This window comes from Oncorhynchus tshawytscha, linkage group LG10 (genome assembly GCF_018296145.1).
Source record: "Oncorhynchus tshawytscha isolate Ot180627B linkage group LG10, Otsh_v2.0, whole genome shotgun sequence".
Taxonomy (NCBI): Eukaryota; Metazoa; Chordata; class Actinopteri; order Salmoniformes; family Salmonidae; genus Oncorhynchus; species Oncorhynchus tshawytscha.
This window is the reverse complement of record NC_056438.1, coordinates 56,862,162-56,875,370: the sequence shown is the minus strand read 5'-3', so window position 1 is coordinate 56,875,370 and position 13,209 is coordinate 56,862,162. Positions and strand designations below refer to the sequence as shown.

The 13,209-nt window shown below is 48.1% G+C and overlaps 1 protein-coding gene across 5 annotated transcripts in view; it reads right to left on the bottom strand.

The window, feature by feature from the left end:
* Positions 1-1,011: 1,011 nt before the first annotated feature.
* Positions 1,012-13,209, bottom strand: part of zswim5 (zinc finger, SWIM-type containing 5) — a 64,439-nt gene continuing 52,241 nt past the window's right edge. Inside the window, exons 5-13 of one of the 5 annotated variants that reach the window (XM_042328780.1) lie at positions 12,389-12,598; positions 11,997-12,173; positions 11,327-11,518; positions 10,970-11,107; positions 8,458-8,715; positions 7,012-7,147; positions 5,344-5,501; positions 4,999-5,162; positions 1,012-4,878 (exon numbers count right to left, since the gene is read on the bottom strand). In XM_042328780.1, coding sequence (XP_042184714.1) covers positions 3,934-4,878; positions 4,999-5,162; positions 5,344-5,501; positions 7,012-7,147; positions 8,458-8,715; positions 10,970-11,107; positions 11,327-11,518; positions 11,997-12,173; positions 12,389-12,598 — 2,378 coding nt within the window. In that variant the 3' untranslated portion in view covers positions 1,012-3,933. The remainder of the gene's footprint in view (positions 4,879-4,998; positions 5,163-5,343; positions 5,502-7,011; positions 7,148-8,457; positions 8,716-10,969; positions 11,108-11,326; positions 11,519-11,996; positions 12,174-12,388; positions 12,599-13,209) is intronic. The other 4 variants (XM_042328783.1, XM_042328781.1, XM_024435629.2 and 1 more) reach the window with 4 other exon arrangements.

Here is a 13,209-nt window from a genome sequence, read left to right as displayed (position 1 = left end):
AAACATACAGCGCAACCCTAGTGTTCGAACAAAGCACCTGCCTTCAGGACCACATAAGCAATCTGGTGCATCCCAGCATTCGTCTCACATCGATGCCTGTTCTCTCCACTCTTTCCCCCAGCTGACAGCCTCAGCAGCCGACACAGGAACCACACAGCAAGGTGGGGGAGCCAATTACTCGTCTGTCTCTTCCCTACATGTCACTTCAGCTAAATCACCCCCCTCTACAGGAGCACAAACACTCCCCAGTGGAGCAGGGGGGCGGGCCCAGCCGCCATCCATATTTCAGCAGGCAAACTCTGTGCTCCCTGTCCAAAACACAATGACAGAGCCCATCTGTGAAGCACTCCCCCATGGATAGGCCAGGGGAGAAGCCGTGTAGTTTGTACAAGCAGGTCCGAAGAGTATTGGGCTTGTTGACAGCATCACCACCCAGCGTACCAATCACTCTGACATTTGGTTTTCATGGTGTTTACAGTTGTAACAGATTGGCTCGTACAGCAGCAGCAAAAAAAACACCCCTACCTTTAACCCAGGATAAAATTCGAGCTAAACCAACCTGTCAGTCAACATGCACGTGCAGCACATTCAATATCAGCCAACGTATATTCCGGTTTTTGGTCACCACTGAATCCCAAAACCGATTCATAGCATTCACTGTCAGTCCAATCCCATGTGTAGGAGGTAACAGAACAAATTGAGGTGGTGTTATATTAAGAACAGAATGAGAATCGGACAGTTGTGAGCTGTCTGCTGCGATAATTAATAAGCTCATTTAGAGAGGCAATCAATCTGGGCTGGAGACGTGCTGCCTGCCTCTCACACACAGTTAGGATTCTTTATGACCTGATTCACAGGTTTAGCTCCATGAATGCCCTAATGAATGAGAATTGCAATGAGATAGATGAGATAGAGTCTTATTAGAGGAGAAATCACAACTACACCGACAGGAATAGAGTGGCACCTAAAGTGAGAGAAGACAGTTTTTAGAAAGTAGCAGGAGTCAATATACGTGTTTCACACTTTATTCATAGAAAAGCACTGAGATTCCAACACAAATGATATAAAATGGTAGTAGCGTTACATAAATAGTAATAAATTGTTTTATAGACATTAGCTCAAGAGGTTGCACAAACAAACTGTTGATAAACTATACTTCTGTGGCAACAAATACTGGATACCTTTTTTTATTTTTTTTATAAATCAGTAGCACAAAGAGGCAACAAACACTTTCCCTTAAATAAAAAAAGAATCAAACTGTAGATGAACTAGTGAACAATCTACCAGTGATTATTATTACTTCCTTGTAAATTCTAGTGACAGGTCAAAACACTGGTACAGTTAACACAGACACAGAGTATGGGAGAGAGAAATTAAAAGCCAGAGGAGTTTCCCCCCCATTTTTTTGCAATGCCGTAGAACCAACTACTTCAGCGACAGAAAATGCTTGTTGTTTGACGTGTGTGTATATAACAGGCAGGTTTACATTAAACTGCAATCTTGTTTTGTCCACTCGTTGTAACTCACAAATCTCAGATTCAAGTAGTGGTTAATATTTGTGGCAGCTAAGTGAATGACAAAACAGAGGAGGCTGCCGTAGGTTGGTTTGGAAAGCAGGTGTTATGTCGTGGTGCATATGGCACTGGTACAGGCAGTGCTGCAGTCTTACTGAATCCTGTGACTAACGTTTGGGAGGAAGTTAACATAATCTTTTTAAAAGAGAAGGAATAAAGACCAGCGATGGATGGAAGGAAGGAGCAGAATAACTCAACTGCTCTGTAGGGGTTGTAGAGAATGGTTAAGAGCATGGCCATGGTCGTTCAGGTGAAGTGAACTGAATAGGCTTAAAAGCATGAAGAAATACAAGGGAGGACGATAGGGGTTGTTAAAATAGACTCCCCACTCATATTCTCTGCCAGTTCCTTATTTTGCGTGGGGCATGCAGGGTTTTTATTTTCATTTCTTTTGGACCATTGTTCTCCTTAAACTCTCGTTACCATGTCAAGCGCTGACACGGGTTCTTTGAGAAGACACTAAAGGCTTAAGTCCAAAGAGAGAAATTGTACATTAAATTGGTCAAAGGCAACGTCCGTCCCAATTTGCAGCATGTGCAGGCTACTTACAAATACAAACATGCCGTGTCTTGCCTCGTCTGTTCTCTTTAGGATAGTGGCGAGCCCCCCTCAGACATTCGTCTGGGTGACTCCAGAGAAGGGGACCAAACCACCAAGTGGTTTCTGCATAGTCAGGTTGCTTTCTGTTCATAATGGTATGCCTGCTTTTCTAATTTCGAAAATAACATGCTTCCTCTTAGAAAACACTGCAAAAACTAAACAAAACATACAAATAAAAAAAATAAAACGACTCAATTCAGAGAAATGTACACAGGAGCACCTGAGAAAGGTATTTTCATCTAACTGCCCTCACATTCCCAGCCCACAACACATTCAAGTATCCCACAAAAAACTAAAACATACAGTTATCATAAATAATTATAACTTTACAATTTTCTTAATTGACACTTTCATATTTACAATTAAATGCTTTATGCTACTACTTTTTGTTGTTGTTTTTGTTTCTTTAAGTGATTCCCTGAGAACTGAGTTGAGCATCTCTTTTCTCTTTTATGTCGTCGTTTCTTTACTGCACTACTACGTCAGACAGACGGTGGACTTCTGTGGCCCTAGGTCACCTGGAATGTGGAAGCTGACACGGAACTTCTTTTCATAGCCTCAACATTTATCCTCAAATGTTTGCGTCTAATATTCCTATTTTTGCATGTTATATATAGTTATGCTGTTTGTATTCCTAGTACTCATTCACACACAGATGATTCTAACGATCGATAAATAATTGCTCAAGCAGACAGAATGGTGCCGAGAGTACATGACATTTGTGAAGTGCTTGTAGAACAATAATACTATGGCTAATATAAAACTTTCCCTACAGGGTCTGAGAGGTTGATAGTTATAGTTAGGCTTGTATGTGGAATACTAACCCCAACCGGCTACACCAAGGCATGTTGTCAAAAAGTACACGTTCATACACGTTTTGCTTTGAAAGATACAAGATGTTTTTCAGCAATGGTATTTCCACATGTTATAAACCCAAACTCTGACAACACAAGCCACTCCTCACAGACCCAAACCCACAGTGGCAGTATCACTCTCAGGCCAGTCAATCCATCTTTCCGTGATCGAATCCAAATACCAATCTGCCGCAACCTGTCGCTCTCTCTCTGTACATCGGTCTCTTTTTGAAAGGTACCTTCACTAGAAATAGGAGATACCAGACAAATGGATCAGGCTACACTCAGGGAAGGTGGTAGAGAATATGTGAGAGATATGTGAGGAGGACTCTGTATGTACCTGATGAGTCTGGCATATTTAGGCTTGGCTCCTGGACCTGACAGATCCAAGTTCAGCATTCCACCTCCTCCACACATAATGCCTTGAAACGAGGCCTTTTAACAGGAAAAAGTTTAAAGCTGACCCTTGGAATACGATCGAGGTATAACAGTAAGTCAACACTATGTGCGTCAGTGTTTTTGGAATGACAGGTTTTCTTTCCTTCAAAAACCACTCGTATCTCACCACAGCAGACATCATTCCCTGGCTCAAAATACCCTATACATCATTTGGTTTTTCATGATTTGCCACCTCAATGTTTTTTCATCATTATCATAATCTTTTTCAAACGTTTTTGTATTCAGACCCCCCCCCCCTCTGCAGTCTTTACCAAGCAGAGTAACATTGCGAACAAACATTGGTTGTCGCTCACAAGAAGAAGACAGTACTGACAACCCCCCCCAGACAAATATAGTATTTGACACGTAAATGACAAAAGAAATGGAAATGAAAACTTAAATAAATGATTAAATGGAAATAAAAGGAGCTCCCCATATTGCCTGTCCTGTTGGGGGAACCCCAGGGGTCAGCCGAAGCGTTCCCGTACCAACATCATGAGTTTCTTCTTGCCCTTGTAGATCTGTTTGAGGTTGTCTATAAACTGGGCAAACTGGATGTGTCCGTCCTGGGCCAGTAGGAAGGTCTCTCTGGCCTTACTGAGGAACTCTATGAACTCTCCGTAGTGTCTGGGGCTGATGTGAGTGAGCCGGGAGTGGGTTGTGTTGATGTAGGCGCTGATAGTAGCGTCCAGCAGCTGCCGGAGCGGAGCCTTGTCCGTGGACATGAGCTTCCCAGAGTTCCGTCGCCCGGGGATACCGGCCAGGCCCGGGGCCGTCATGGTGCAGCGACGCAGGATGTCCGAGAGCACGGTGGCGCAGTGCACGCTCTTCACCACCAGGGGGATGATGGCGGCCAGCTCGTTCTTGCCCAGCGAGTGGGACAGGGCGCAGGCCCAGAGCACGTCGTTGATGGCTGGGTGGGTGTCCTGGTTGTAGGCCAGGTTGAGGTGGGTCATGGCCAGCGAGGCCAGCTTGAAGGCTCGAAGCGGGTAGCCGCGGTGCTCCATGTAGCGGGCGATGGTGAACAGCTGAGAGTACGTCATGCCTGTTGATGCTGCGTCGATGACGATCTGGTAGGCCGTCTCGAAGGCGATGTGGTCCTTCTCGCAGAGCGTGAGGGCAGAGAGGGCGCAGTTCTGGGGGTCTTTCATGGCACACTGCAGGGCCAGTGTCCGGGCGCAGCTAGCCAACTCCTCTCTCTGGGGGTAGTCCAGGCTGAGGCGCAGGATGGTGTTGTGGGACATGACGGTGGCTGCGACGATGCTGGTGGCCTCGGTGGGGGTGAACAGGGTGTACCAGCTCTGGAGGATGCTCACCAGCGCACGCAGACCCACCTCTGTGGCACAGGTGACCAGCCAGCGCACCATCTCCCTGCGTCTCCAGTTCAGAGTAGACAGAGTCATCCTCATTACCTGCAGAGAGAGAGACATGTTGAAACACATCAGACAAGGCAGTATGCACAGTAATTCAACACCCACCAGCACATTTCTTCAATGTCACACACTGCTTACTATCCATCTAGCCATCAGTACCTGCAGGCCCAGCTCCAGAGCTACATTGAGCAGGGTGATGTCTGGGGGGTTGTCAGCCGGAGTGGCGATCTTGAAAGCATCCTGGGCCAGTTTGAAGATGAGGGAGGAGGAGTGGATGTTCTTCTGGATGGCCTCCAGCACCGTCCGCAATCTCAACATATCTCCTGGAGGTACAAACAACAAGAGTATTAGATTGAAAAACAACATGTGTCATCCAACAGTTTGTATGTGTACTGTGGTGTTCTGTAGTGGTGGACAAGTCCTTGGGAGTGTTTATCTGGTAGTGGCGTGGTTAAATGTTTTGGGTGTGTGTGTGCGCATTGTTGTAACTAGAGCTGAGCTGACCTTTGGCTGCGGTGAGCATGGTGGAGGCTAGCTCACACTGCTGAGACTCCAGGTGGCCCAGGGTGAACCAACGCGGGTAGCGGCTGGGCACCATGCTGATGCCATGGTGGGGGTGACCCAAGTCTCCCGAAGGACCAGTCGACTCTAACACAGGGAGCCTAGAGGACACACACAGAGAGACAGAGAGTGATGAGATGAGTTATTATGATAAAGAAAAAGTTTCCTATTCAAAATTTAACTGTAAAAAAGGTTTCCAAGCCTACAGCATTATTACACTGCCTGGTCCCATCTCAAGTCTGTATAGCTGCATTAGAGGTCTCTGAAACACACACCAATCTGTACAGCTGCATTAGAGGTCTCTGAAACACACACCAATCTGTATAGCTACATTAGAGGTCTCTGAAACACACACCAGTCTGTATAGCTGCATTAGAGGTCTCTGAAACACACACCAGTCTGTATAGCTGCATTAGAGGTCTCTGAAACACACACCAGTCTGTATAGCTGCATTAGAGGTCTCTGAAACACACACCAATCTGTATAGCTGCATTAGAGGTCTCTGAAACACACACCAGTCTGTATAGCTGCATTAGAGGTCTCTGAAACACACACCAATCTGTATAGCTGCATTAGAGGTCTCTGAAACACACACCAGTCTGTATAGCTGCATTAGAGGTCTCTGAAACACACACCAGTCTGTATAGCTGCATTAGAGGTCTCTGAAACACACACCAGTCTGTATAGCTGCATTAGAGGGTCCCCCCCCCCCATCATCTACATATGCACGAATGTGTGTACATCCGAGCTTACACCTGTGTGCTTGTGTGCAGCCCTAAGCCCCGTTATGGATTGTGTATTAGCCAGGACCCTAAGGAATCTCAGCAGGATAATCATACCGCAGTACAGATGGGGATTATTCAGTCATAGGGATTCATCATCCAGCCTCTCAATATATAGATACAAGTAGAGGGAGGGAGCCCCCAGTGTCCGGTCTGGTGTGTGAAGTCATGAGCTCGGCTGGTCGGCTAATGCATAGCAACCTAGCAGTGCCAAAAGCCCTGGTCTGCCATAAAAAGCCTATATAAATGATGATCGCCAGAACGGCCCAAATAAAATCATTTTGACGGCAGTTTTGGGCTCTAAAATATATTATGAAGTTTGATGCCCACGGTGAAGTTGCTACAAATGGAGATATTTCATTAAATAGTTATCCTCTCTGACTACTACATTTGTCGTCACACAGGACCACGTGCTGTGACACAGACCAATCACGGGCCAGGCAGGCTACGAGGAGACTCCCGGTCGACTCCGGCAGGATTAAAACGACCACGTCGACAATGACTCTTTCCTAGTTACGGTCAAATTCAAATCCTTCTGACTTCAGGCACCCTCTGGAGTTTTCCTCAGGAGTTCATGTGGATGACGTCAGCGCTATCATTTATCTACTGGTTTGAATGTCTAGGACTCTGACACTGTGACGCAGCCAGATAGACGGATCACATTATGTTGACAATAAAACATGATACGTTTCTAAGTGTTAATAGTAAAATGGTGTGTTCTTTTTGTAATAGCTAAATGGTTTTGAATGCCAGAGACACATACAGGTGCTTGAAACAGAGCAATGAGCCTGAATAGGGTTGGATATGAATGTAGGTTGGGGGATCTTACCTCATGGCCCGCAGTGCTAGTTTGTAGGCCAGGTCTGTGTCGTGGGGAAGCAGGGCTGAGAACAGGTACTTGGCAAAGGTGTGCATGGGAACGCTTTCCCTGTGGATGACTTCACCCAGGCCACTGAACGGACCCCCTGAACACAAGTACATCAGAATTGTCACCGTCATTCATATCTTGGAGTCCAGCCACACACACTTATGATTTGGCTCAGTTTTTTGATGAATATTCAAAGTATACCAGTATAAACAGCTAATGGCTCAAAGTAGAGCAGTGAATAAAAGCAATATTAAGTTATACCTCTCCCAACCTGATGGGGGCGACAGAGCAGACAGCAAACCATACACTCACTGCCCATTGGGTATTAACCAAATCTCTCCTCCCTAGCAGCGACAGATGTCTGCTCTAGGATTACACCGCTAACATTCCCTAAAGCCCCAGATGGGGGAGGGCTATAGCATAGCTAGCCTGGGGAAGCAGGAGAAAGGGGGTTAGACCGTGTTAAAAGGCCAGGGTTGAGATCCATTTTCAGCTGGGTGTTGCGAGGCAGGACCAGTGGAGGGGAACGAGGTGGGAGAGAGGGATGGGACAACTAAAGAGAAAGGGTGACATGAGATAGAGGCAGGGTGGGAGAGAGGGATGGGACAGCTAAAGAGAAAGGGTGACATGAGATAGAGGCAGGGAGGGAGAGGCGGAAGGAGAGAGAGAGAGGAAGGAAGAAATACAGTGAGAGCAGCAAGCAGGGCAGATAGAGAGATATGGAGGTTGAAAGAATAGAACGGGACAGCGAGGGAGGATAAGTGAGACCGAGGGAGGATAAGTGAGACCGCGAGGGAGGATAAGTGAGACCGCGAGGGAGGATAAGTGAGACCGCGAGGGAGGATAAGTGAGACCGCGAGGGAGGATAAGTGAGACCGCGAGGGAGGATAAGTGAGACCGCGAGGGAGGATAAGTGAGACCGCGAGGGAGGATAAGTGAGACCGCGAGGGAGGATAAGTGAGACCGCGAGGGAGGATAAGTGAGACCGCGAGGGAGGATAAGTGAGACCGCGAGGGAGGATAAGTGAGTCCGCGAGGGAGGATAAGTGAGACCGCGAGGGAGGATAAGTGAGACCGCGAGGGAGGATACGTGAGACCGCGAGGGAGGATACGTGAGACCGCGAGGGAGGATAAGTGAGACCGCGAGGGAGGATAAGTGAGGCCGCGAGGGAGGATAAGTGAGACCGCGAGGGAGGATAAGTGAGACCGCGAGGGAGGATAAGTGAGACCGCGAGGGAGGATAAGTGAGACCGCGAGGGAGGATAAGTGAGACCGCGAGGGAGCATAAGTGAGACCGCGAGGGAGGATAAGTGAGACAAAGAGTGAGGGAGATTGAAGGCAACAGAGAAGATAGACAATGAAATGAGACGAGTAGAGGACAATAATATAATACAAATAGCCTTCATACCTTCTAGTAGGAGGATAGCCTGTTTCCTCAGCGTCTGGACCAGCAGATCATCCAGCTCCATCTCCTGCAGCTTGGCCACAATCTGCTCCTCGTTCCGACACACCTTGTCCTGGGCATAGAGACCTTCAGGCATCACACGCTGCTGCCCCATGCCCATCAGCGCCACCTCCAGGGCCAGTGCCAGGTAGGACTCCCCGCCATCCGGGCAACCCCACACGGGCACATGATGGTACACAGGCGGCTTGGGCTCTCCAGAGTCTGAAGAGACAAAAGAGAGGTTTTTAGTTTATACGGATGGTCATGGAAGTGAGACATCATTCTACTAAACCTTTATTCAAACTTTTAGGTCAATTAGAACCAATTGTCAATTGCAACAATGATCTAGCAGGGTTATGAGACATTGCTAACACTAATCCAAAACGGCTGTCTGGTTTCAGTTTTGTTTTTTTTGCCTGAAAGGTGCTGGGTGTGGAAAGCAGCTGCCACAGACAGGAACCTCTCTCTAGCTCCACATCTACAGGAACCTCTCTCTAGCTCCACATCTACAGGAACCTCTCTCTAGCTCCACATCTACAGGAACCTCTCTCTAGCTCCACATCTACAGGAACCTCTCTCTAGCTCCACATCTACAGGAACCTCTCTCTAGCTCCACATCTACAGGAACCTCTCTCTAGCTCCACATCTACAGGAACCTCTCTCTAGCTCCACATCTACAGGAACCTCTCTCTAGCTCCACATCTACAGGAACCTCTCTCTAGCTCCACATCTACAGGAACCTCTCTCTAGGGCAGCAGCGTGTGATGCCTGAAGGCCTCTATGCCCAGGACAAGGTGTGTCGCAACGAGGAGCAGATCGTGGCCACATCTACAGGAACCTCTCCCTAGCTCCACTTCTCCCCCCCAGGCAGCTGTGGATGCCAGGCAGCACCAGAGGTGTCCCTGAGGTCCCAGAAAAACACTAACATCTGCTGACAGGAACTAAGATCCAACCCACGGCCGGCTTACGCTTAAATCCCCCTGGCAAATTATCCCTCCCCCCTACAACAATCCTGTTTATTACAGGGGGAGGGGAGAGGATATCAGTGATTTTCCCTTCATGCCTCTGGATCAAAACAACCTCTAGTCACCAATGGAGCGTCCAGGAGCTTTTCAATAACACGCCGCTTTGGTTGTCATGCCTCTGGAAATATTTGACCTCTCATATTACATGTAGGTCTGACCCATTTACACTGTACCCCTCTATGTACTGTACCCCTCTATGTACTGTACCCCTCTACTTCAAAAAATATACAAACACGTTTTAGACAACACTGGATAGATGCTATAGAACTTCTTTGTCCATAGGAGTTGCTAACTAGATGCGAAGGAGGTTTGATATGAGTGGACGTAAGCCTTGGGCTTCTAGGTTTTTTGGCATGTGTTGTGTGAGGTCAGTGCCAAGGTGGAATTAACCATGTGGAATCCCGGGCGACCTGAGTTTGTTCTCATACGGCAACCACCGTAGTTAGCCTCCATGTTTCCCTCCCTCCACTGTTATGGCTCAGGCTCTGCTGATGTGTAAAGACTGTGGACAGCTGCTCCCTGATTGGTCAGAATTCAAGTTAAGTCCGGCCTCCATACCAGATGTTTACAGCTACTCACCAGAACCAAACAAAGGACTGTGATGATGACGGCCCTATAAGCCATAAGCCACACACTTCCTCGCTCCCTCTCTTGGTCTCTCTAACACACACTCTCTAACACACACACACACACACACACTCTCTCTAACACACACACACACACACACACACACACTCTCTCTAACACACTCTCTCTAACACACTCTCTCTAACACACTCTCTCTAACACACTCTCTCTAACACACTCTCTCTAACACACTCTCTCTAACACACTCTCTCTAACACACTCTCTCTAACACACTCTCTCTAACACACTCTCTCTAACACACTCTCTCTAACACACTCTCTCTAACACACTCTCTCTAACACACTCTCTCTAACACACTCTCTCTAACACACTCTCACCCTCTGCCCACCCAAATCACCATACCACTCGCCAGGATTGTTCCGGCACACAATGCCTCCCTGTAGGTTTGTCACAATAGGCCATATCAAATCCCTGCTCTCTGTTTGGCTGGGCTAAAGAATGTATGGAATGCAAATGTTGTTGGACTTGATCCATTTTCCACCACTGTGTAGGCTGGATGACCTTTCTGCAGCACAGCCATTCATCTCAGGGCTGCTTACAAGAGGACCATGAGGAGGGTGACAGACCAGGACTGGACTGAATGGGTGACTTTGCAATTAATTCGTTTTGGGACAAAATAAAACATTTTGACCAGTTTGGTTTAAGTTGAGTGAAATGGTTGCTGGTTGCCTTGGCCAAATTGTATGGGACTGTACTGTATGGGTGATCAGTTGTGGTTGCTGGACTGACACCATGTTGACCAGTTCGATTGAAGTGGAATGTAAACGTTGCCTGGGTAGGCCCGGGCCTGGCCAGATGCGTACCTCCAGTGTCCATTGCGTTGTCGTCCTCTACCCGGCAGGTCTCAGTGAGGGTGGTGAACAGACAGCCGATGGGATCCAGGGGGTGTCCCACCCAGCCCTCCAGGTTAGTAGTGCTGGTCATCCCCTTCTGGAGCAGCTCTGACACACACAGGAACAAGATCAGACAGCATCATACTATACATCTTATCACATGAACAAAAGTAGAACAGTGTTCAGGTTATGTAGGGCCAGGATATTTTCCTAACCATATAAAAATGCAGGGCCCCAATAATAGGCTACACAACAAGATGACACCAACATACTGCACATTGTATTATAAAATGCCTTAATTCTGTTACGTATGGCCCAGAGGCTCACCTAATGAGAACAGTGAACTGTTTCCAGGCAGACAGGGGGCGCTACCTTTCTTTTGGTGCTTGTAGATGTCCAGCTGGCGGTGCTGCTGCAGCCGGAGGGTGTTGATGATGGCCACGCCCAACCGCAGTGCCTCGCGGGGGTAACCATGGGAACGCAGGGCATCGACCCGCGCGCATGCCGTGGGGACGTGATCTACGGCACAAATCACATGACACGGGCTGAGCACAAAACAATGTCCCGGCAGGCTGACCGGCAGGATGCAGCCTCAGCAGAAAGAAACCCACGACTCTGATACCCAGGCTTACGTTGCATAATGAGGACAAATCTTCCCCCAGAACTTGCTTACTCCAGCTACAGGATTCAGTGGAAGTGGATTTACAGGAGGCTTAGACCACTAAACAGTGGTGGTGTTCAGAGACTAACATTTGAGCCCCAAACCCAAGAACTGGCACTGAACAAACGGATCACTATCATGGCACAGAGCTTAAACTGCCGAGAGCTGGGCCTGTTTGTGTGTGTGTGCGCGAGATTGTATGGGCGTGTGTCTGTGTATATGGTTTAAAAACATATACTGAGAGGGCCTTCCAATAGCATCTGGAATTGATATAACATCTAGTGCTAAGACTGTGTACTGTGCAGACCAGATTGAATCTGGTTGTGTAGTTCTCACCTAGCCATAGAGGCAGGCCCTGGGGGTTGAAAAGCAGACTCTCTCCCTCTCTCTGGTAGGCTGGGGACATGTAGTAGTCACAGCTGATGATCCTCTGCAGGTGGCTGTCCTGCCAGTGGAGATCACAGGCCTCCATGGCCCGCGTGAACACGGTCCGTCTGGGCCGGGCCAGGGAGTCTGGAGGGGGACACACAGGGAGGGGGACAGAGCACAGTGCAAAAAAATACCTTTTATTAGTGATATTGAGTTGAACTACTTTTACTAGAGACAACCAAATCTGAAGACAACAAAAACAGTGCATCAGAACCATGGTTTGGGACAGGGAAGGGATGTAGCTGTAACTCAAGTGGAAGTGTACAGGCCCAGTGTGAGTACTCTATGTGTAGGTATACCCGTGTGTGTTACTGCTCCAGACTGCGACTGACCCTGGGCGAGGTTGCTCTGTGGTAGAGCGTTGGTAATGTTGGGCAACTCACTGCCGTAGTTGCCGTCCTCCAGGGGACAGATGTCCATGTCGCCCCACTTCTTCAGCTGCTTCAGCCAGCCGCTCTTCTCCTCGCTCTTACAGTGCGGGTTCAGCACGATGCACACCCACAGGGCACCTGGGAAAGGACACAAGTCAGGGGGAAAATGTCAATAACCATTGTTTGACCACTTGGCTCTGGAGAAGGAGCCATAACAGCAGTTAATTATCCTATGTTAATGTATATTTGGGTATGGAGGAGGGAGGAGTCGAGGAACTATACAATACAGAAAGCATGTTTAATCCAGCCCAGTCCTCCTGGGTTACAAAAGGACCAGGGTATATTTGGACATGTGACAGGTATTTAGTATAGCCTCAGGAATGTGAGGGGTAAACTAGTTCAATTCCTTTCACTACCCCCATCACCAGGTAATACATGACCAGAATTGGCCCCCTTCTGTTTGCTTCCTTTTAAACCCTGGTTTCAGAGCACTTTGTTAGGGTGCTCAGTCCTGATCACACTGACAGCCATTAGTGCAGCACGGTCGCTTTAAACCCTCCAACACCACCACCACCTTTGATTGGGCACTTTGGTGATCATGCTGACAGCCTGTGGCAGCCCTAGCCAATCAGAGAGCCCTGTCCTGTCGCTCCCCGGTAACTAAACATAACCCCTGAGCTGGGGTTTATCATGCGGAGGGGCACAGCAAACTTCTCTCTGCTCTACTGTTCTCCAATGAACTTCCTCAG